The sequence below is a fragment of the Parasteatoda tepidariorum genome, chromosome 10 (assembly GCF_982258835.1).
Source record: "Parasteatoda tepidariorum strain Cologne lab strain chromosome 10, Ptep-v5.0, whole genome shotgun sequence".
NCBI classification, from domain to species: Eukaryota; Metazoa; Arthropoda; class Arachnida; order Araneae; family Theridiidae; genus Parasteatoda; species Parasteatoda tepidariorum.
Window position 1 is genome coordinate 91,461,099 of NC_141764.1, and position 24,396 is coordinate 91,485,494.

The 24,396-nt window shown below is 31.0% G+C and overlaps 1 protein-coding gene across 1 annotated transcript in view; it reads right to left on the bottom strand.

Moving 5' to 3' along the window:
• The window catches only part of LOC122271649 (low-density lipoprotein receptor-related protein 4), a 463,426-nt gene that overhangs the window by 29,488 nt on the left and 409,542 nt on the right, over window positions 1–24,396 (bottom strand). The window contains exons 26-28 of the mRNA XM_043053650.3: window positions 23,856–24,033; window positions 11,827–12,045; window positions 10,453–10,696 (exon numbers count right to left, since the gene is read on the bottom strand). Of these exons, the coding sequence (XP_042909584.2) occupies window positions 10,453–10,696; window positions 11,827–12,045; window positions 23,856–24,033 (641 nt within the window). The remainder of the gene's footprint in view (window positions 1–10,452; window positions 10,697–11,826; window positions 12,046–23,855; window positions 24,034–24,396) is intronic.

The window sequence follows — 24,396 nt, forward strand, 5'->3', positions numbered from 1 at the left end:
ATGAATGTTTCGATTTCTAAAGTATCATACAAATACGCATATCTATGCTGATGTTTGACCTCAGAGATAAATATTTATTTCGATCATCTTTTGGTTCATCCTACCCAGTACAGAAATTACACTACGAATTTCTTTTGTGATTTATTAGCGCAGTGATGCGATCATAATTATTCGGTTTCAGTATTCATGAGTTTTTAACTTTGCGAGTCTCTCCTGATGGAATAGCTGATGAATGTTTCGTTTTCTAAAGTATCATACAAATACGCATATCTATGCTGATGTTTGACCTCAGAGATAAATATTTATTTCGATCATCTTTTGGTTCATCCTACCCAGTACAGAAATTACACTACGAATTTCTTTTGTGATTTATTAGCGCAGTGATGCGATCATAATTATTCGGTTTCAGTATTCATGAGTTTTTAACTTTGCGAGTCTCTCCTGATGGAATAGCTGATGAATGTTTCGATTTCTAAAGTATCATACAAATACGCATATCTATGCTGATGTTTGACCTCAGAGATAAATATTTATTTCGATCATCTTTTGGTTCATCCTACCCAGTACAGAAATTACACTACGAATTTCTTTTGTGATTTATTAGCGCAGTGATGCGATCATAATTATTCGGTTTCAGTATTCATGAGTTTTTAACTTTGCGAGTCTCTCCTGATGGAAAAGCTGATGAATGTTTCGATTTCTAAAGTATCATACAAATACGCATATCTATGCTGATGTTTGACCTCAGAGATAAATATTTATTTCGATCATCTTTTGGTTCATCCTACCCAGTACAGAAATTACACTACGAATTTCTTTTGTGATTTATTAGCGCAGTGATGCGATCATAATTATTCGGTTTCAGTATTCATGAGTTTTTAACTTTGCGAGTCTCTCCTGATGGAAAAGCTGATGAATGTTTCGATTTCTAAAGTATCATACAAATACGCATATCTATGCTGATGTTTGACCTCAGAGATAAATATTTATTTCGATCATCTTTTGGTTCATCCTACCCAGTACAGAAATTACACTACGAATTTCTTTTGTGATTTATTAGCGCAGTGATGCGATCATAATTATTCGGTTTCAGTATTCATGAGTTTTTAACTTTGCGAGTCTCTCCTGATGGAATAGCTGATGAATGTTTCGATTTCTAAAGTATCATACAAATACGCATATCTATGCTGATGTTTGACCTCAGAGATAAATATTTATTTCGATCATCTTTTGGTTCATCCTACCCAGTACAGAAATTACACTACGAATTTCTTTTGTGATTTATTAGCGCAGTGATGCGATCATAATTATTCGGTTTCAGTATTCATGAGTTTTTAACTTTGCGAGTCTCTCCTGATGGAATAGCTGATGAATGTTTCGATTTCTAAAGTATCATACAAATACGCATATCTATGCTGATGTTTGACCTCAGAGATAAATATTTATTTCGATCATCTTTTGGTTCATCCTACCCAGTACAGAAATTACACTACGAATTTCTTTTGTGATTTATTAGCGCAGTGATGCGATCATAATTATTCGGTTTCAGTATTCATGAGTTTTTAACTTTGCGAGTCTCTCCTGATGGAATAGCTGATGAATGTTTCGATTTCTAAAGTATCATACAAATACGCATATCTATGCTGATGTTTGACCTCAGAGATAAATATTTATTTCGATCATCTTTTGGTTCATCCTACCCAGTACAGAAATTACACTACGAATTTCTTTTGTGATTTATTAGCGCAGTGATGCGATCATAATTATTCGGTTTCAGTATTCATGAGTTTTTAACTTTGCGAGTCTCTCCTGATGGAAAAGCTGATGAATGTTTCGATTTCTAAAGTATCATACAAATACGCATATCTATGCTGATGTTTGACCTCAGAGATAAATATTTATTTCGATCATCTTTTGGTTCATCCTACCCAGTACAGAAATTACACTACGAATTTCTTTTGTGATTTATTAGCGCAGTGATGCGATCATAATTATTCGGTTTCAGTATTCATGAGTTTTTAACTTTGCGAGTCTCTCCTGATGGAAAAGCTGATGAATGTTTCGATTTCTAAAGTATCATACAAATACGCATATCTATGCTGATGTTTGACCTCAGAGATAAATATTTATTTCGATCATCTTTTGGTTCATCCTACCCAGTACAGAAATTACACTACGAATTTCTTTTGTGATTTATTAGCGCAGTGATGCGATCATAATTATTCGGTTTCAGTATTCATGAGTTTTTAACTTTGCGAGTCTCTCCTGATGGAATAGCTGATGAATGTTTCGATTTCTAAAGTATCATACAAATACGCATATCTATGCTGATGTTTGACCTCAGAGATAAATATTTATTTCGATCATCTTTTGGTTCATCCTACCCAGTACAGAAATTACACTACGAATTTCTTTTGTGATTTATTAGCGCAGTGATGCGATCATAATTATTCGGTTTCAGTATTCATGAGTTTTTAACTTTGCGAGTCTCTCCTGATGGAAAAGCTGATGAATGTTTCGATTTCTAAAGTATCATACAAATACGCATATCTATGCTGATGTTTGACCTCAGAGATAAATATTTATTTCGATCATCTTTTGGTTCATCCTACCCAGTACAGAAATTACACTACGAATTTCTTTTGTGATTTATTAGCGCAGTGATGCGATCATAATTATTCGGTTTCAGTATTCATGAGTTTTTAACTTTGCGAGTCTCTCCTGATGGAATAGCTGATGAATGTTTCGATTTCTAAAGTATCATACAAATACGCATATCTATGCTGATGTTTGACCTCAGAGATAAATATTTATTTCGATCATCTTTTGGTTCATCCTACCCAGTACAGAAATTACACTACGAATTTCTTTTGTGATTTATTAGCGCAGTGATGCGATCATAATTATTCGGTTTCAGTATTCATGAGTTTTTAACTTTGCGAGTCTCTCCTGATGGAAAAGCTGATGAATGTTTCGATTTCTAAAGTATCATACAAATACGCATATCTATGCTGATGTTTGACCTCAGAGATAAATATTTATTTCGATCATCTTTTGGTTCATCCTACCCAGTACAGAAATTACACTACGAATTTCTTTTGTGATTTATTAGCGCAGTGATGCGATCATAATTATTCGGTTTCAGTATTCATGAGTTTTTAACTTTGCGAGTCTCTCCTGATGGAATAGCTGATGAATGTTTCGATTTCTAAAGTATCATACAAATACGCATATCTATGCTGATGTTTGACCTCAGAGATAAATATTTATTTCGATCATCTTTTGGTTCATCCTACCCAGTACAGAAATTACACTACGAATTTCTTTTGTGATTTATTAGCGCAGTGATGCGATCATAATTATTCGGTTTCAGTATTCATGAGTTTTTAACTTTGCGAGTCTCTCCTGATGGAAAAGCTGATGAATGTTTCGATTTCTAAAGTATCATACAAATACGCATATCTATGCTGATGTTTGACCTCAGAGATAAATATTTATTTCGATCATCTTTTGGTTCATCCTACCCAGTACAGAAATTACACTACGAATTTCTTTTGTGATTTATTAGCGCAGTGATGCGATCATAATTATTCGGTTTCAGTATTCATGAGTTTTTAACTTTGCGAGTCTCTCCTGATGGAATAGCTGATGAATGTTTCGATTTCTAAAGTATCATACAAATACGCATATCTATGCTGATGTTTGACCTCAGAGATAAATATTTATTTCGATCATCTTTTGGTTCATCCTACCCAGTACAGAAATTACACTACGAATTTCTTTTGTGATTTATTAGCGCAGTGATGCGATCATAATTATTCGGTTTCAGTATTCGTGAGTTTTTAACTTTGCGAGTCTCTCCTGATGGAAAAGCTGATGAATGTTTCGATTTCTAAAGTATCATACAAATACGCATATCTATGCTGATGTTTGACCTCAGAGATAAATATTTATTTCGATCATCTTTTGGTTCATCCTACCCAGTACAGAAATTACACTACGAATTTCTTTTGTGATTTATTAGCGCAGTGATGCGATCATAATTATTCGGTTTCAGTATTCATGAGTTTTTAACTTTGCGAGTCTCTCCTGATGGAATAGCTGATGAATGTTTCGATTTCTAAAGTATCATACAAATACGCATATCTATGCTGATGTTTGACCTCAGAGATAAATATTTATTTCGATCATCTTTTGGTTCATCCTACCCAGTACAGAAATTACACTACGAATTTCTTTTGTGATTTATTAGCGCAGTGATGCGATCATAATTATTCGGTTTCAGTATTCATGAGTTTTTAACTTTGCGAGTCTCTCCTGATGGAATAGCTGATGAATGTTTCGATTTCTAAAGTATCATACAAATACGCATATCTATGCTGATGTTTGACCTCAGAGATAAATATTTATTTCGATCATCTTTTGGTTCATCCTACCCAGTACAGAAATTACACTACGAATTTCTTTTGTGATTTATTAGCGCAGTGATGCGATCATAATTATTCGGTTTCAGTATTCATGAGTTTTTAACTTTGCGAGTCTCTCCTGATGGAAAAGCTGATGAATGTTTCGATTTCTAAAGTATCATACAAATACGCATATCTATGCTGATGTTTGACCTCAGAGATAAATATTTATTTCGATCATCTTTTGGTTCATCCTACCCAGTACAGAAATTACACTACGAATTTCTTTTGTGATTTATTAGCGCAGTGATGCGATCATAATTATTCGGTTTCAGTATTCATGAGTTTTTAACTTTGCGAGTCTCTCCTGATGGAATAGCTGATGAATGTTTCGATTTCTAAAGTATCATACAAATACGCATATCTATGCTGATGTTTGACCTCAGAGATAAATATTTATTTCGATCATCTTTTGGTTCATCCTACCCAGTACAGAAATTACACTACGAATTTCTTTTGTGATTTATTAGCGCAGTGATGCGATCATAATTATTCGGTTTCAGTATTCATGAGTTTTTAACTTTGCGAGTCTCTCCTGATGGAATAGCTGATGAATGTTTCGATTTCTAAAGTATCATACAAATACGCATATCTATGCTGATGTTTGACCTCAGAGATAAATATTTATTTCGATCATCTTTTGGTTCATCCTACCCAGTACAGAAATTACACTACGAATTTCTTTTGTGATTTATTAGCGCAGTGATGCGATCATAATTATTCGGTTTCAGTATTCATGAGTTTTTAACTTTGCGAGTCTCTCCTGATGGAAAAGCTGATGAATGTTTCGATTTCTAAAGTATCATACAAATACGCATATCTATGCTGATGTTTGACCTCAGAGATAAATATTTATTTCGATCATCTTTTGGTTCATCCTACCCAGTACAGAAATTACACTACGAATTTCTTTTGTGATTTATTAGCGCAGTGATGCGATCATAATTATTCGGTTTCAGTATTCATGAGTTTTTAACTTTGCGAGTCTCTCCTGATGGAATAGCTGATGAATGTTTCGATTTCTAAAGTATCATACAAATACGCATATCTATGCTGATGTTTGACCTCAGAGATAAATATTTATTTCGATCATCTTTTGGTTCATCCTACCCAGTACAGAAATTACACTACGAATTTCTTTTGTGATTTATTAGCGCAGTGATGCGATCATAATTATTCGGTTTCAGTATTCATGAGTTTTTAACTTTGCGAGTCTCTCCTGATGGAAAAGCTGATGAATGTTTCGATTTCTAAAGTATCATACAAATACGCATATCTATGCTGATGTTTGACCTCAGAGATAAATATTTATTTCGATCATCTTTTGGTTCATCCTACCCAGTACAGAAATTACACTACGAATTTCTTTTGTGATTTATTAGCGCAGTGATGCGATCATAATTATTCGGTTTCAGTATTCATGAGTTTTTAACTTTGCGAGTCTCTCCTGATGGAATAGCTGATGAATGTTTCGATTTCTAAAGTATCATACAAATACGCATATCTATGCTGATGTTTGACCTCAGAGATAAATATTTATTTCGATCATCTTTTGGTTCATCCTACCCAGTACAGAAATTACACTACGAATTTCTTTTGTGATTTATTAGCGCAGTGATGCGATCATAATTATTCGGTTTCAGTATTCATGAGTTTTTAACTTTGCGAGTCTCTCCTGATGGAAAAGCTGATGAATGTTTCGATTTCTAAAGTATCATACAAATACGCATATCTATGCTGATGTTTGACCTCAAAGATAAATATTTATTTCGATCATCTTTTGGTTCATCCTACCCAGTACAGAAATTACACTACGAATTTCTTTTGTGATTTATTAGCGCAGTGATGCGATCATAATTATTCGGTTTCAGTATTCATGAGTTTTTAACTTTGCGAGTCTCTCCTGATGGAATAGCTGATGAATGTTTCGATTTCTAAAGTATCATACAAATACGCATATCTATGCTGATGTTTGACCTCAGAGATAAATATTTATTTCGATCATCTTTTGGTTCATCCTACCCAGTACAGAAATTACACTACGAATTTCTTTTGTGATTTATTAGCGCAGTGATGCGATCATAATTATTCGGTTTCAGTATTCATGAGTTTTTAACTTTGCGAGTCTCTCCTGATGGAATAGCTGATGAATGTTTCGATTTCTAAAGTATCATACAAATACGCATATCTATGCTGATGTTTGACCTCAGAGATAAATATTTATTTCGATCATCTTTTGGTTCATCCTACCCAGTACAGAAATTACACTACGAATTTCTTTTGTGATTTATTAGCGCAGTGATGCGATCATAATTATTCGGTTTCAGTATTCATGAGTTTTTAACTTTGCGAGTCTCTCCTGATGGAAAAGCTGATGAATGTTTCGATTTCTAAAGTATCATACAAATACGCATATCTATGCTGATGTTTGACCTCAGAGATAAATATTTATTTCGATCATCTTTTGGTTCATCCTACCCAGTACAGAAATTACACTACGAATTTCTTTTGTGATTTATTAGCGCAGTGATGCGATCATAATTATTCGGTTTCAGTATTCATGAGTTTTTAACTTTGCGAGTCTCTCCTGATGGAATAGCTGATGAATGTTTCGATTTCTAAAGTATCATACAAATACGCATATCTATGCTGATGTTTGACCTCAGAGATAAATATTTATTTCGATCATCTTTTGGTTCATCCTACCCAGTACAGAAATTACACTACGAATTTCTTTTGTGATTTATTAGCGCAGTGATGCGATCATAATTATTCGGTTTCAGTATTCATGAGTTTTTAACTTTGCGAGTCTCTCCTGATGGAAAAGCTGATGAATGTTTCGATTTCTAAAGTATCATACAAATACGCATATCTATGCTGATGTTTGACCTCAGAGATAAATATTTATTTCGATCATCTTTTGGTTCATCCTACCCAGTACAGAAATTACACTACGAATTTCTTTTGTGATTTATTAGCGCAGTGATGCGATCATAATTATTCGGTTTCAGTATTCATGAGTTTTTAACTTTGCGAGTCTCTCCTGATGGAAAAGCTGATGAATGTTTCGATTTCTAAAGTATCATACAAATACGCATATCTATGCTGATGTTTGACCTCAGAGATAAATATTTATTTCGATCATCTTTTGGTTCATCCTACCCAGTACAGAAATTACACTACGAATTTCTTTTGTGATTTATTAGCGCAGTGATGCGATCATAATTATTCGGTTTCAGTATTCATGAGTTTTTAACTTTGCGAGTCTCTCCTGATGGAATAGCTGATGAATGTTTCGACTTCTAAGATATCATACAAATACGCATTACCTATGCTGATGTTTGACCTCTGAGATAAATATTTATTTCGATCATCTTTTGGTTCATCCTACCCAGTACAGAAATTACACTACGAATTTCTTTTGTGATTTATTAGCGCAGTGATGCGATCATAATTATTCGGTTTCAGTATTCATGAGTTTTAACTTTGCGAGTCTCTCCTGATGGAAAAACTGATGAATGTTTCGACTTCTAAAGTATCATACAAATACGCATTACCTATGCTGATGTTTGACCTCTGAGATAAATATTTATTTCGATCATCTTTTGGTTCATCCTACCCAGTACAGAAATTACACTACGAATTTCTTTTGTGATTTATTAGCGCAGTGATGCGATCATAATTATTCGGTTTCAGTATTCATGAGTTTTTAACTTTGCGAGTCTCTCCTGATGGAAAAGCTGATGAATGTTTCGATTTCTAAAGTATCATACAAATACGCATATCTATGCTGATGTTTGACCTCTGAGATAAATATTTATTTCGATCATCTTTTGGTTCATCCTACCCAGTACAGAAATTACACTACGAATTTCTTTTGTGATTTATTAGCGCAGTGATGCGATCATAATTATTCGGTTTCAGTATTCATGAGTTTTTAACTTTGCGAGTCTCTCCTGATGGAATAGCTGATGAATGTTTCGACTTCTAAAATATCATACAAATACGCATTACCTATGCTGATGTTTGACCTCTGAGATAAATATTTATTTCGATCATCTTTTGGTTCATCCTACCCAGTACAGAAATTACACTACGAATTTCTTTTGTGATTTATTAGCGCAGTGATGCGATCATAATTATTCGGTTTCAGTATTCATGAGTTTTTAACTTTGCGAGTCTCTCCTGATGGAATAGCTGATGAATGTTTCGACTTCTAAAATATCATACAAATACGCATTACCTATGCTGATGTTTGACCTCTGAGATAAATATTTATTTCGATCATCTTTTGGTTCATCCTACCCAGTACAGAAATTACACTACGAATTTCTTTTGTGATTTATTAGCGCAGTGATGCGATCATAATTATTCGGTTTCAGTATTCATGAGTTTTTAACTTTGCGAGTCTCTCCTGATGGAAAAGCTGATGAATGTTTCGTTTTCTAAAATATCATACAAATACGCATTACCTATGCTGATGCTATGCAGATACGCATTACCTATGCATTTATTTCGATCAATTTTAGGGTCATTCCATCCGGGTAATTGAAAAGCATAGATTACGTAAATTGATATAAACGGTTTAGTTAATTTTAAAAAATCAGCTATGTGATGAAATAAAACAATTTTAAGCTATTTTTACGACATTTTGTAGCTAAAATCATTCTATTTAAAATAATGGATAATTATTTATTTATTTTTTTAAAAAGGCCTTGGTCTGTAATTAAACTCAGAAATTGATTGTTTACTAAATGTCACTTAATGTTTTGTTATAATACCTCTTCATTTCTTAAAATTGCGTTTAAATAAATAAAATATAATAACAAAAATAGGATAAAATTTTAGTATTTTCAAAAATGATTATTTAGCTTTCACTGCCATGAATACATTGCCAAAAGTTTAAATATTTTAAATGTTAGCATCTTTTTCTCTCACATCGAGACATGATTCTCAGCGTAAGAAACTTAAACTAGAGCGAGGATGATATTTTTTTAGTACGAATCGGGGAGACGCCTGACTTAGCAGAAAAGGGCAAAATGCAGCAAATCACTATTTTCCCGTAGTCGTCATTGTGTCAGAACAGAGTCAATGACATGTCAGAAACTTATAACATACTTTTTTTTTTATCTATGTCAAGCACCATTATTTTTCACGCTAAAATACTGTCACTCTATCATTATTTTAAATTTTTTATCAATAGGGATTACGTTTCAATGGAAAAAGTTGCGCTTAAAAATTTGGAAAGTGTCACTGTAATTTTATCCTAAGAGTTAGATAATCGTTTACAACACTTTGCTTTGAAAGAAATCGGCCAAATAATTGCGAAAGCAAATATTAACTTTGTGATATTTTTAAATTGATGACTTAGAAACTATTTGACCAATTTTTTCAAATTTTGTATTTTATTATTTGAAGTTACATGATGTAAAAATTATACACCTTATAGTCCAAAATTTTTTGGACCCCTATTAAATGAATTGTTAAAAAATAATAAATAATTTTAAAAATTACTTTTCGTGTTCAATTATTTTCAGATAATCGAATTTTACAATGAAATAAGCATCACAAATCTTTCAATTAATTTAAAAAGTCCTCAAGATATAGTGAAACACGTAAAAAGTAAAATTAACATTATGGGGTCCAAAATTTCGAACGCTCTAGTGAGATCATATTTCCCAGATTGCGGTCAAATCATGAATCCTAATTATTAGGATTCCTGATTAGACATACCGTCGAAAAAGGTATGTTTCATAGAAAGTACGTTTTTGTGTCTGATTTTGTAACTCAAAATATCATCAGAGCTAATCAATTTGCGTACTAGAGGTCAAGCAGTCGAACTATTAAGATTGAGTTCCAGTACGTGAAATCCGATCATTAAATGAAAAGTTATTCAGGTTGAGCCATTTTTTATTCTACGAACTGTATATATGGCTCTTTTTAAATCAATATAAGCATTGTAATATGATTTTCTTTAATTATTTACCAACGTTAATCCAAAAGGATGCGATACGTCCTGTACAAGTTGAGTACGATGTTTGCCACTCAAATCCGATGACTCAATGCGGTCCAGTTGAGCATCTACCCAATAAAGGCGTCTGGCTTCATAATCAATAGTCAGTCCATTCGGCCATCCCAAATCAGTGGCCACTATAACCCGACGAGAACTGCCATCTAAGTAAGCTCTTTCGATTTTTGGAGGTTTGCCCCAATCAGACCAGAAAAGATAACTGAAAAATACGATTTTATAAGAGTTCAGAAATGATAGAAAATTTTATTCATAACTTACTTAGGAGGACTAAGTAGATTATGAATTAAAAAAAACAAAGCGATGGATGACTTAAGTGGAGTTAAAGTTGGATGTTAATTAGAATTTCATGTTTTCATTTACAAATGTTATATTTTGAAAAATAGCTTTTTTAATGAGCAAATGTTTTATGATATAAATCGTAACCGAGAAGGGCGTTTTCAGCCCACATTAAAACGTTTTCCGAAGATATTAATTTGAAGATTATTTATTAAATAAAAGCTTGCTATTTTAGCAAATCAAAACTAAACTAAATAAACAAACATAATAGCTAGCTCAAAAAATACCTTGAAATATTTGAAAACGTGTGTTTAAAATGGATTTTTTCAAATGTTTAAGAGTTTACAAAATTAGTTTTCCATAATTTTCTTTTCTACTTTTCTTTTCAATTTCTCCTCTTGAGTCTATTGTATGCGCAACTTCTACAGTTATTCCGTTTATTTAATATATATATATATATATATATCGAAATTAAACGTACATAAATGACATTTTGAATGTTTCTTAAATATTACTCTTCAGTATTTAAAGAATACATAGGTTATTATGCTTAAAATAAAGAGACGATCACGAAATTGTAAATTTCGCTACAAAGCGTCAAAATTTGCTTAAGAACTGAAACAGAGTCAATTTTTCATTAACTTCGCTCTCAAAATGTGTAGAAATTTAAAATTTCACAAATTTAAGTTTTAAACCTTAACTTTGCATACTCTGAAAAGCACATCATACAGTGGAATGGCGAATACATAGAATGCCGATATACAATAGAATGCCGATATACAATAGAATGCCGATACGAACACGAAATTGTAAATTTTGCTACAAAATTTACTTAAGCATCAAAATTTGCTTAAGAACTAAAACAGATCCAATTTTCCAGTAACTTCATTCTCAAAATTTTTTAAAATTTAAACTTTCACAAATTTAAATTTTAAACCTTTATCTTGCTTACTCTGTAAAGCACATCATTCAGTAGAATGCCGAATATGTTTCATTAACGATGCACAATTCGGTTTAAAAAAATGTATAGATATAAAGAAAGAGTATGTGTACCCTTTTCTAGGAAACACAACTATTGCCCGTGGCTCATCCAAATCGATATCAATCAAAACTTTTCTGCAAGTTCCATCTGATCGAGATACTTCGATGATGTTTCTCCCACTATCAGCCCAGTAGAGATTTTTGGCAACCCAATCCAACGCTAATCCATCAGCTGTCACTAAATCACTAGATATGATTGTCTTCACATTCGAACCATTCCAATTGGCACAACTAAAAAATAAATAAAATAAACTTGACCAGCCCTTTTGATCTTTAAAATAATATTTATTTACCCTCTGACGCAAAGGGGACACCAGTGTCTCGTTTATATATTTACTTTTCTGTCGCTCTAATTGCAAGCAAACACATATTTTGGTATTTTTTTTAATTATTGAAAACAGACTAATAGTAACTAAAAAAATTTGTAAGATTATGGGAATCAAATTTGTTCTAAAGCGTAAGATCCGAACAACTAGTTTGACAATTTTTTTTCCATTCACATTCAAAAATGTATCGATAGTAGATTTTGTAAATTGCAGAAATTTCAATAGTGAATAACTGTTTTGTATTAGATTTATATAACTTCAAATAAGTGCGAATTTGAACAGTTATTGTTTGAAAGTGATCTGTGTTTGGAAAATTTTACCTTTTACTCAGAAAAAAAAGACACCGGTGTTTCACGCTGTATTTCATAAATATAAATTATTAAAATAAATATAATATTTTTCACTTATTTTGACCAAAGCTAATACACAATAATGAAATAAGTATGACAAATATTTCGGATAAAAATTCTGCTTCAAAGGGTTAAACATCGTGTAAAGGAGAGATCGAAAATCTCTCAGCAAAATTATTTGGTTTTGATTGTGAACGTTACACTAAAAAGGCTATCGGCGATGGTCGTGAAATCATAACACAGTTTAGTTTAGACAATTAATCGGCAGACCACTACACCACAAGTCTCTGCGGCAAAACCACGGTGTATTTTACACTAGCATGGATTCCGAACATTTGAAACACGCGTAGCGAAAGTTCGTTTCAATCAGATCTGCATCCTTTAGCACGGTGAACTAAACACCTGCTCATACTATGGTAGTCAAATACTGAATTCACAGACTATGACACTAGAATGAGTGCTAGAATTCTTATATAGTGGTTATTTTATAGATCCAATAGCGTTTGAGTGAAGAAATTAAAAAAATTCGCATTTTAGTATTCGTATTTTTTTGAGAAATAATTGACTGATTTTGTTCAAAATATGTATTTTGTAATATAAAATTATGCGACAGTGTTTGTTGTTGTTTTCATCCCCATGACAAGTGGAGCTAGATCAGGTCCATGAGCTCGTTCACTCTAAGAAAGTCTAGTACTAGCAGGGGAGCTTGAACCAGGTCCTGCCTGGTAAGTCCCAGACAAGATAAAATGTAGTCAGGGGAGTCCTATGCTTTATATAACCGCTACAAGATAAAACAGTAAAAATAAGAATTAATTTTTAAAGAATAATTAATTAAATGAGAATAATTGCTAGGAATTTTTTTACTTGTAATGTTTGGAAAGAAAAATTTTATTGCGAACGCAAATCATTTAAACGTTGCTGTGAAATGGCGAATTACGCGAAAAGAGAGACATTAAGATTAAAGGCTTAGATTTTCGATCATCACTTTCTTGACCGTATGCCATACATTGAGATCATAATTTCCAGGTTGTGCCTATTTTTGTATTTTTTTTGGTGACCAAGTATTCAAGCCGGTCGAAATAAAGTATGTTTATTAGGAAAAAATACGTAAGTTGTGCGTTGGATCCCGTAGGTTAATCTTGCACTAATTAATTAACATGTTTGAGGTTAGATATTTGAGCCACTAAAAATGACTCTAAAACGCAATTGAAAATCCAATCACGAAACAAGTTATGGGAGGTGATGTCTTTATTTGCTCACGTTATATGTATTTGATAGCTGTCCAATGGAAGAATTTCCCATAAGATAACAATACGTATAAGATAAGCACTAAGTATTTAAATTGTGACTCTCACGAATTTGTATAGTCAAAGCACCAAATTTAAGGCTAAGTAAATTCATTGAAGAATATTTAAAGCCTGGTTAAAAGAGGCATCTCTAGTACCCATATAGCTTTGTTTGCAATAATGATTATGAAATAGCCTTATATTAACTTATTTATCGGAACGACATACTTTACATATATGTTAATCGATAATGAGACTTTTTTTCATTCGATAAACGTCGGTTAAAGCTGCTAGTAGAAATTCTGTCCCATTTTTAGAATATGTAAATATAATCCTCTTGAATTTAAAGAGCATTTAAAATAGACAATAAAGCATGCCTTGCTGCTTTCATATTAAAACGTAATAAACTTAGGCATTTAGTACAAATAGCTTCGTTTTGGAAATGCCTTTTTCATTTGAATAAAATTTGAATAATGCGTTTCTAAAGATGCTAATGTATTTATCTCGAGATAAATTCAAAACTGAAATAAATGAAAAACTAAGCGGCTATTGCGTTGTAAGCCGTGTTGAAAAATATTTTCCTTCCTTTCATTTATAACATTCACCAACAAAATATGTTTTGTACTTTATTCGCAGCAGAATTATATGATGCCATTTGTTTCCTATTTTATAGAGATTTGAATAAATGAAAGTAGAAAACACAATCATAAATTACAGACTCAAGCTCTAGAAAGCGACTTAAAGCGATGCACATAATTTCAATTTACTTCTCCTGCTAAGTTTTCTTCATAAATATCTGAAGGAACGCCAAAACACCAGTGTTCATCACTCCCCCTGGCGCAGTACTCGCATATTACATCTACTTAACCTACTTTGCCTCCTACTAAAATAAAAAAAAGAACGCATGTCCAGCTTGTATCGCTCTCTGAAAATGGTTGCATAATAATCTGTAAAGTACTTTCTTCTTTATGGCATTGCTGTTTGTTGTATCTTTCTACCGTCTCCAAGAAGAGACGTTTACAGTGTCTAAAGTTGGCGATAGCCTGTGGGCTGTAGGAGTCCGAAGTCGAAATTACATTTGCTTTTTACTTTTTTTCTTCAGAATCCTGAAATTGCCTGGTACCATCTCAAGATGGGTTGAAAGAAGTAGGGGGAAGCTGAATTATTCAAGAATTCTTGCAAAAATTTCGCTTCTGGGAAAAATCGATGTTTTTTTCCCTTTCCTCATATTTTTCATCGTTATTCGTTTCCCTCGAAATGCTGTGTGCTTATCTATTTCGATTATTTACACATATTTTTTCCCCTTTCTTTCATTTCTGTTTTACCAGAAAAAGTTTCGTACTTCGCGCTGTGTTTGCATATTAGTTTTCTGGTGGGAAAGAATATATCGCTGATTTATTATTTTTGGAATTTTTAATCTAATCTTTCGGATTCTCTTGTAATGGAATAGACTGAAATTGAAAATTTTGATGTAAAGTGAAAAGTTTTACGAATGAGTTTGCTACTTTTGGGACGCAGAAGATAGAAATTTGACTTTAAATTATAAATGACAGTTCTGAATTTCCATTCTAATGAAATCAAATGAACTTTATTCATACAAACGTTCGTTTAATTTTAAAGATTTTTTTTTCTGAAATTTGAATATTTAGATTGAAAATTTGGTTTTACTTGAATTAAAAAAAATATTATAATATTGTTCAGAATAATTGAAAAGTTAAATTATTCTGTGGAAAATACGTTTACAGTAATATATAAAATGTTTTTGAAAATGAGTTCAATATATTTGTCTAGTGTATAAAGAATTAATTTTTCATAATTTGTAAATAAAAGTGACTATAATTACTTTTTGAGTACATTACTGCATCCAGGTCTATAGAAATAAACGGGTGAGCCTAAAAAAAATGTGTAAACCCTTTTCGGATGCATAGGAAAATTGACCTCCAGGGCAATATGAATTCTAGAGATAATTTCATGACTTTCCACAGGCCAACAGGGCGATAGGATCTCGGAACTAATCCCCCCAATTTTTTTTTTTTTTTTTTAATCATCTTTTAGATCTTCTTCAAGTTCTCCCCAAGTTTACTCAGAATTTTTATTCACTTCTTGTAAAATATTTCCACCTTAAGAAATCTAATCTTATCAGGTACAACAAGTTTTCTACTGGGGATAAACACAATTGTGTAGGTGCCCCACAAAATTAATATAGTTCCAGTTCCAGGTCTATAGAAAATATCAGTGTTTAAAAATCTTTAACACTTAGTTTAAATTTTTATGACTTTCAACGTTTATATGGTATTATAGATCAGCTGAATGCATTTTTTTCGTACGAAGTAAAAAAGTAAATAATGAACAAATCGTCATTTATCAACGCTGTGAAACTGTGCACAAAACTGAAAGTCACCGACACAATTAATAAAATTAAAATAGTTTTTTTATGAATATTATTTGTTGTTCTCCTGATTAGTTTTACGTTATTAAGAAAAACACGTTTTTTGACTTTCATATCATAAAATAAAGATTACTCGATTCAGCATTATTTTGAATGTTGCTAAAGGCCAACTCATAGTAAAAATTTACCACAATCAATTTTCTCTGGTACTCATCAGGTTCCTCTTTCCAGAATAAGTATTAAAATTGTACAGTTTTGGTACAGTTTTAAAAGGTATCAAATATATTAATTAAATAATTTGTATCTATATAACTATATTTAGCTACCATTTTAACTGCACCAATTACTATAGTTACTATCCCCAAAATGAAAAGCATTGACGACAAACACAGTATGGCCAGTTTTTGATTTTCTTCTAATCGAAATACCATTTCTCCATTACTTTTGCTTTTTAGTACATAATTTTTTTCGTTTCAATTAGTAGTTACAGCCAAAATTAATTAAGCATCATCGGCTGCTTTAATAGTATAGTAGTATAGTATTTTTTAAAATCTTTACTAAACGAAATATTACAATTTCTTCATTAATTTTATTTTTCAGAACATAAATTTTTTTTTAATTTTAATTACTGCCGACTTGAAATTATTAGGTTTATTGAAACATATTTCAAAAGCATAATTATGAAAAAATAAACACGTGGTTTTAGATAACTTTAGGAATGCTAATTTGGTAGCATAGCCTACCTATACTCCCACTTAAAAATGTAACTAAATCGTGCAGTAAACTTCTTCGTTGATTAATGAAAGCTATATACTAGCAAACAGCATCGATGTTATTTTTAAAATATTTCATAAAACAGAATAATTTATAGTTTGAAGCAATAATTTACGGTTTAAAACAATGGCTTGTTCTGAAACAATGAGAAAATTCTATTTTTCAAACTTCTTTTCCGAATTATCTAATTATGATTTTTTCTAAAACTTTTTCACTTGAAGTCGTTAGCACGAATGGTTTTGTAATTACAGGAGGTACACTCAAGCAGACAAACTCTTCATTTTATTATTAGAGGTGATACGAAAAATGTTTTAAAGACTTCCAGGAAAAAACCACCAAAAAACAAAAGAATTCTTTAAAAAAATGGTTTATTGTTTTGTTCTAAATACGTTAATTAGGGAATAAGAAAGTTTTGTTTTTATGAAATTATAATAAATAAAAATATTTACTTAAATAGGATTAGAAGTAGTTTTTTTTTCTGGAAAATTACGGTTTTTTCTAATATCTCATTTAATATAGTGAAGAGTTTCTGCTAATTCTAGTTCTCAATATAACTTTTCGCAAAACAATTGTCATAGATTCTTCTTGAATTTAATTATATGTAATCCAACATTCACCAGCCCGAAAATACGTTTTAAGAGTTTTTCTGACAATGAAATATAAAATTCACATAGAGTGTTTAAAAAGAAACTTTTTCAAAAGTAAAGAAGCATAAAAAAATCAAAATTAAATTTTGACGAATTTTAGTTGAGATCGAGTAAAGCAAAATATGAATTAAAAAATCTTAGAAAATTCAGTTTATTTGCCTGAAATAAAACACATCTCGTTACGAATTACCTTACAGAATTATCCCGAAAATAAACTGGATACTGTAGATTTCAATCACTAAATAGATCACGAAAATAATTCGTTATAATGTAATAAAATTTTTTTTATTTAAATACTAATTCGAAACGAATGTTTATTCAGAGAAACGTCCTTTTTATCATCCATTTCGCAACTACAAACTACTAATTAGTATATTTAAGTTCAGCCTTTCGATTGCATCGTAGTACAGGACAGTGTGATTGCTAGATCGAAAGGTGCTCTGTTTTCCATTGATGTACTACAAAAATACTTCAAAATTGAAGTAGTTAGGTAGAAATTAAAATACAGATCAAGAAAAGTGTTAAGTAAAAAGAACACATTAAGGCAAGTGTACAAACCTGAAAATATAGCTATTGTAATAAAATAAAAAGCTAAATGGTGCATACTTTTGTTGAAACGTGTAATTAGTGCATAGCAAATTATTTCATCTCACTTTTACAATTCTAATTCTAATTTGTCATCGTTACAACAATAACAGATTATGATTGGATCGTTATTTAGGGTAATTGAATTGTAAAAAATGAACAAGAAATATTAAATATCTCATGAACATTTACATTTTAAAAAGAAAAACATTTTAAAAAGAAAAAAAATATATATAAAGTATAATTTTCATAGAAAAACTGTGGTATTTTTCTCCTAAATCATCAAAAAAAAAACCCTATTTTTAAAAGTAAACAAATGTAAGTAAACGTATATAGGTTTTTCTGCTACTGTAGCGCCGCCTTTACTGTGGCCGGGCGTATTTCTTGAATTTTCCTTACTCTTAAAACAAAGGTGCTAACAAATGCATATTTATTATCAAGATTTTGTCATATGTTTTGTAGAATGTTTTTGATATATAAAAAAGTTTATCTTTTGCAAAAATCTCTTTCAATGTTTAATTATTTCCAAATATCAACACTTGAATCGAAGTAATTTTTTAAGTAAATATTGAAAACAAAAGCAAAATAGTACATTGTTTTATTGAAACTTGAAAGTTGGAAGCAAATTATTTCATCTTATTTTTACAATTCATAATAGTTTATCATTTTTATTAATGGACTGTAATTGCATAGTTATCTAGGTAATTGAGTTATTAAAAGTGAAAAAATATAATAATATAAAATCTCCTGATAAAATTTTATGAAGAAAATAAATGTAAAATCGTAATTTTTAAATTAAAAACAACGGTATTTTTCTCATAAATGAGAAACGAAAATATTAATTTTCAAAAGTACGGAAGTGCAAGTAGATATACGCATTTCTCGAATTTTCCTTACTACTAACAAGGGTGAAAATATACACATATACGTTTTCAATATTTTTTAATATTTTTGCAAGGATTTTTATTAATACATAAGAATCTATCTTTTTACAACAATCTATTTTAATGATAATTATTTCGGAATAACAACGCTTGAATCGAAGTAATTTATTGAGTAAATATAAGTTACGACACGATTATTATGCAAAGAATAGAGAAAATGTTTTTCCCGCCTTCTCGTCTATCGTCATTAACGACAAAGAATAAGTGTCTTGGCAACAGATTTCAGATTATAAAGTAGATCTCATATTCGTTGTTATGGCTCTCCATGCTAAAGTGTTAAAGGCTAATGTTGGCTTTTAGTACCTTTTATTTCGGGTCCTGGTCTTAAGAGATAGGCCATGAAGAGGGAAGCAATTTAGAACTTTCTATTCTGGGGAAATCTCAGAAATTACTCAGCAAATTGTGTCTACTCTTAGAACAAGAATTTCTGAGTAAATTAGGTTAATTAACTAACTGAAGGCACCAAATTTATAATAAGTGTTAAAAAAGTAATTCCTTAAAGGTGATAATATAAGTTTTCATAGTTATGTTTTTTAAATGTTTGATAGGAGCTTATAATTTAAATTGTTTTATGTTAGGTATATTTTTATTTTAAAATAGTTTTATTACCTGTTATATGCTCGATTAGTTTTTTAAAGCGGCTGTACGCTTTTAAAGTTGTAAATTTTTAAAAAGGCTAACTTTTTTATCAATTTTTTTAAATTTATGATTTAAAAAATATCAAGTTCTTCTAGGTTTTCGCATTAACTATGCATTGCTTTTTTGTTTGTTCGTATTTTAAAATTGTCTAGAAATTTTAATTTTAATTTAGTTTTTTCCTTTCATGAAAAATTAAAAAAAATGTACTTAATGGAATGAAAATTTTACTCCCATACGTTTTATCTGTTAGTCTTTTAGAATTGTCTAGAAATTTAAATGTTACTTCATTTTTTCTTTTCATTCAAAATTTCAAAATATATATATATTTAATGGAATTGAAATTTTACCTCTAAACCTTTTGTCAGTTAGTTTTTATGGTATCCAACAGGTTAAAAATCGGCAATTTCGACAAAAATTTCGATTTTATTTTTCTTGACTATGTTTGAACTTTTTTCTCCACTAACTTTCGAAATTTGTCTTCTCTGATTTTAATTATCCGAAATTAATTTAGTTTTTACTTTCTTTCAAAGGCTGACAGACATTTTTTTTTTTACCTTAAATGCATTTTTAGAAAAACCTGGATTTTGAGAAAATATTTTTACGCTAACACACATTAAAAAAATGTTAACACAGAATTTTTAAAACCTCGTAAGGTTGATTTTGTATTATATTAACTAATATCGAACTAAAAGATAAAGTGCTAAATGTGAATTTATACTTATCATACTTAAAGTGAGAATGTTCAGAATTGTCTTTTAAAAAATTAATATTGAGCAATATATTGAGTTCTATCTCAATGTATATTTGAAATTTTTTAAACATTTTAATATAGATTCATAGTATTAGGATTCCTCCTTACCGAAAATAAAGTTAAAATTTTAATTAAGTCTACGTTTAATAAAATATGTCACACCTAGTCAGATACCTTAATTAAAATTGTTAATCGTAACTGATTCTGAAAACTTTTAATTTTTTAATGATTTCAATTATTATTCTAAACTATGAGTATGTTTAGATTCTAAATTATGTATAGTGCGTCTAAAGGGAAAAAAAGGATCACCTTGAATAACTTTTAATCTAACGATCAGAATTTCAGGTTCTAGGACTCAATCTTAATAATTCTAAGGGGTGACTTTAAATATGCTAATTATTTAGTGCAGACGATATTTTAAGATATAAAATCAGACACAAAAACATATTTTATCTGAAAAAACATACCTTTTTTCAACGGAGTTCGACTTTTGATCCCTAAAATATGTGTTGGTGACTATCTGAAAAATATGCTCCCTATAGTTTGGTCATTATAGCACTTCAAAGTTTGAACCCCTTAATGTTAATTTTACTTTTTGCGTATTCCGCTATATCTTGAGAATTATTTAAGCAAATTGAAGCATTTTTACACACAATTATAAAATTTGTTTATCCAAAGATAATTCCATGCAAAACAAAATATTAGTAAATATTTATTATTTTGTTTATTATTTTATTTAAGAATGGTCGAAAAAATGTTGAATTGTTAGGTATGCAATTTTTTTTTGCATCATTTTAAGGAATGTAGTTTTATAAGGCAAAATACAAACGAAATCTGTCGAATCGTTGCAGAGAAATTGAATTCCAAATTAATCAGATAATTAATTTCGATTTCTCAGGAATTATTCGTCCGATTTGGCACAAATTTTGTATTTTGCCATATAAAATTAAATTCTTTAAAATTATGCGACAAGCTGTCGATCTTACAATTGCACATGTTTTGACCATTTTTGATTAAAATGACAAAAAATAATAAATATTTACCAAAATTTTTTTTCGCATGGAATTATTATCTTTGAATAAATTGTTTGTAATTATGCTAAAAATTTTTCAAATTCACTTAAAGTTCTTGTGATATGGCGAAGTAAGCAAAAAGTGAAATTAACATTAAGGGGTCAAAAATTTGGACCTCCCTCCTGACCAAACTATTGGGACCATATTTCCCAGATTGCGGCTACCCCCTATGCTTTGGAGATCAGAAATCAAAATATTTCGTAAAAAAAGTATGTCAATTCATAAAAATTAGGTTTTTTGGTCTGATTTCCTAATTTGAAATATTATCTACACTAATTAATTAGCATATTTGAGTTCAACCCTTCGAACCATTAAGATTGAATCCTAAAATCTGAAGATCCGATCATTAGATCAAAAGTTATTCAGGGTGGTCCGTTTCTTGGGAGTACTGTTAATTAAAAAAATTAACTTGTTTAGAAATATCAAATTTAGTTTTTATGACTAAAAAGAAATTCAGATTTTTTGATAAATTTAATAAAAAAATCAGTTCAATTTATATTTTAAAGATTTAGTTGAAAAAAAAAAGTTAATCTCCCGCAATCAAGAGAATGATTTAAGTTTTTTTTTTACCAAACTTTATTTTTTATATTACGATTAACTCTTAATTTCTTACCTATATTACACATGTAGGGCGCTTGAAACTTGTTCCTATAAAACTTTAGCCTTCTAAATTTGAAGTTGACTCAAGCAACGAAATACTGGAGAGAGTATGGTGAAAAAAAATTAGGTTTTCGCAGAGAGTTTTCTGAATTAAACTTACCCATATTAGCTAAGATTAAAAACCATTAAAACCTTCTTGTTTGTAAGGGAAAAGAAACCAATCCATTATTCTACTACTTGGTTTATTTTGTAATAGCACTGCTAACCACGAAAATGCAAGATTACAATTAACAATATTTATCACTATACCTTTTAATTCCAAGCTTTTTCTCTACCGAAATCTCTTGTTCAATTTCTGTCTCAGATGGGTGATATATTGTATTTTATAAACTTTTCTTAAGATAATCGGCCTTCATCCAGTTTACATTTGTCCGATATTCCCTACACTCGGTTCTTAAGGTTAAGAACAAGTGTTTGGTATTCTTTACACTGATCAGTATAAACTTGCGGTATTCTCTTCCCTGGTTCCTCTAATCTAAAATTTGTAAAATTTCTAAGCCACCTTCGCGAGACAGGAGAAAAAATCCGGTTGATTAAAAAAGAACAAAATAATATTAAGAAACACATGAAAAGTATAAATTGTGACTAACGTAGCATTGAAATTTATTTGAATCTATTATTTAAATTGCTTAAATTGTTATTCATATTTGATTAGCTGATTCAGAAATTGAAACTAAACTCATCCTGCTGCATACGTTTCACAAAAAATGTAATTATTCATTCACTACCTTTTCCCTCCTGCAAAAATCGTGGAACAATCCACTCTCATAAGGAAGAAATTTAAAATTTAAGATCCAGTACCGCACTCTTATTGTACTGCAATGTTGCTACCATGACAAATTTAATACCACTTGAAATGGCACTCAATAGTTTACTAATTTGCGTTGCTTGAGCCTAAGGAGAGAGCATTATCATAACTATAAGAATATTGAAACGAATCTTTGGAAATAATTTTGAGCCAAACATAAGGCTGCTAATTATTTTTCCACAAAAAGAGCGCCTGTGATTCATACAGATAAATCTCTCTTATTGATAAAGGAACTCTAGCTATGACTCCAGTTCTAGATCTAGCTGAGCTTTGTTAAATTACTAAATTTTCATCCATCACAGCAGAAATCCAATTCGATAAGTCCCCTCAGTGAACTGATCGTTAAGACACGGTTCCCAGCAGATCACCGAAGTCAAGCATCACTGTGCGGGTGGGTGAAAACTTGGATTAGTCTGCGTAGGGACCGAGGGTTCACGGTATTGGTCCTCGTTAAACTGTTCTACCGTAAAATGCTCGACTTTGCGCAAGTCGTCGGGCTACCGAAGCAGGGGTGCCACCCTCTCCGCAGAGGATCAAAATCATGATCGCAAGTCTTCGGATCATTCTCAGGGATGTTTCCCAGACCGTCGCCAAAAGCCCATTGTGCAGCTTTAGTGTGACGTAAATGAACAACAGCAACAACCAATTCGATAGTAGGTGGCTCCTATGATATAATCTCATTGACATTGGGTTAAAAATGAGATGATGTTCTGGTTACATTATCCTGCAACCTTACTGCTCGTCAATCATTTATTTAAATTCTTAGTTATGGCCATTATAGAATTGTAAAATCTCATTGAATAACTTACCGTATTACGTCAAGCTTTACATCAGAGTAGTAGATGCTTTTCTCTTGGTAGTCGAAGTCCACAGCTACTGTGTTGTAAGTTTCATGGATTGGTAAATATACGTCCATATTTTCCGTGGTGTCCAATGATATTCGGCGCACGCTTTCTCGATTCGCAAAAAGAAGAAAAGTAGATGGAGCTTCAGAAAGAAAGAAAGAATATTAAAATGATGCACTTTATGTGTCACTTAAAGAGTGACAGAAAAATAATACTCATCGCTGTTGCAAAGATGCCAACTGCTCTGGATTAGACAGAAAGTTTTAAAAAATAATGGAGAACTACGAACTAAATTTTCCATATTTTTGATTAATTTTGCCAATTTTTTAAGAGGCTAAACTGCAAAAAAGTGGCGTATAACATAAACCTTTAAATTATTAGGATGTAGTAGACAGTAAAAACCCTAAAAATTGCATTTACTAAACCAAGAATCGTATCACTAGGAAATATATATACGCTTACCGGAGCAAGTTGACTTCTCTGATGCTGTGATATAGTTTGATAT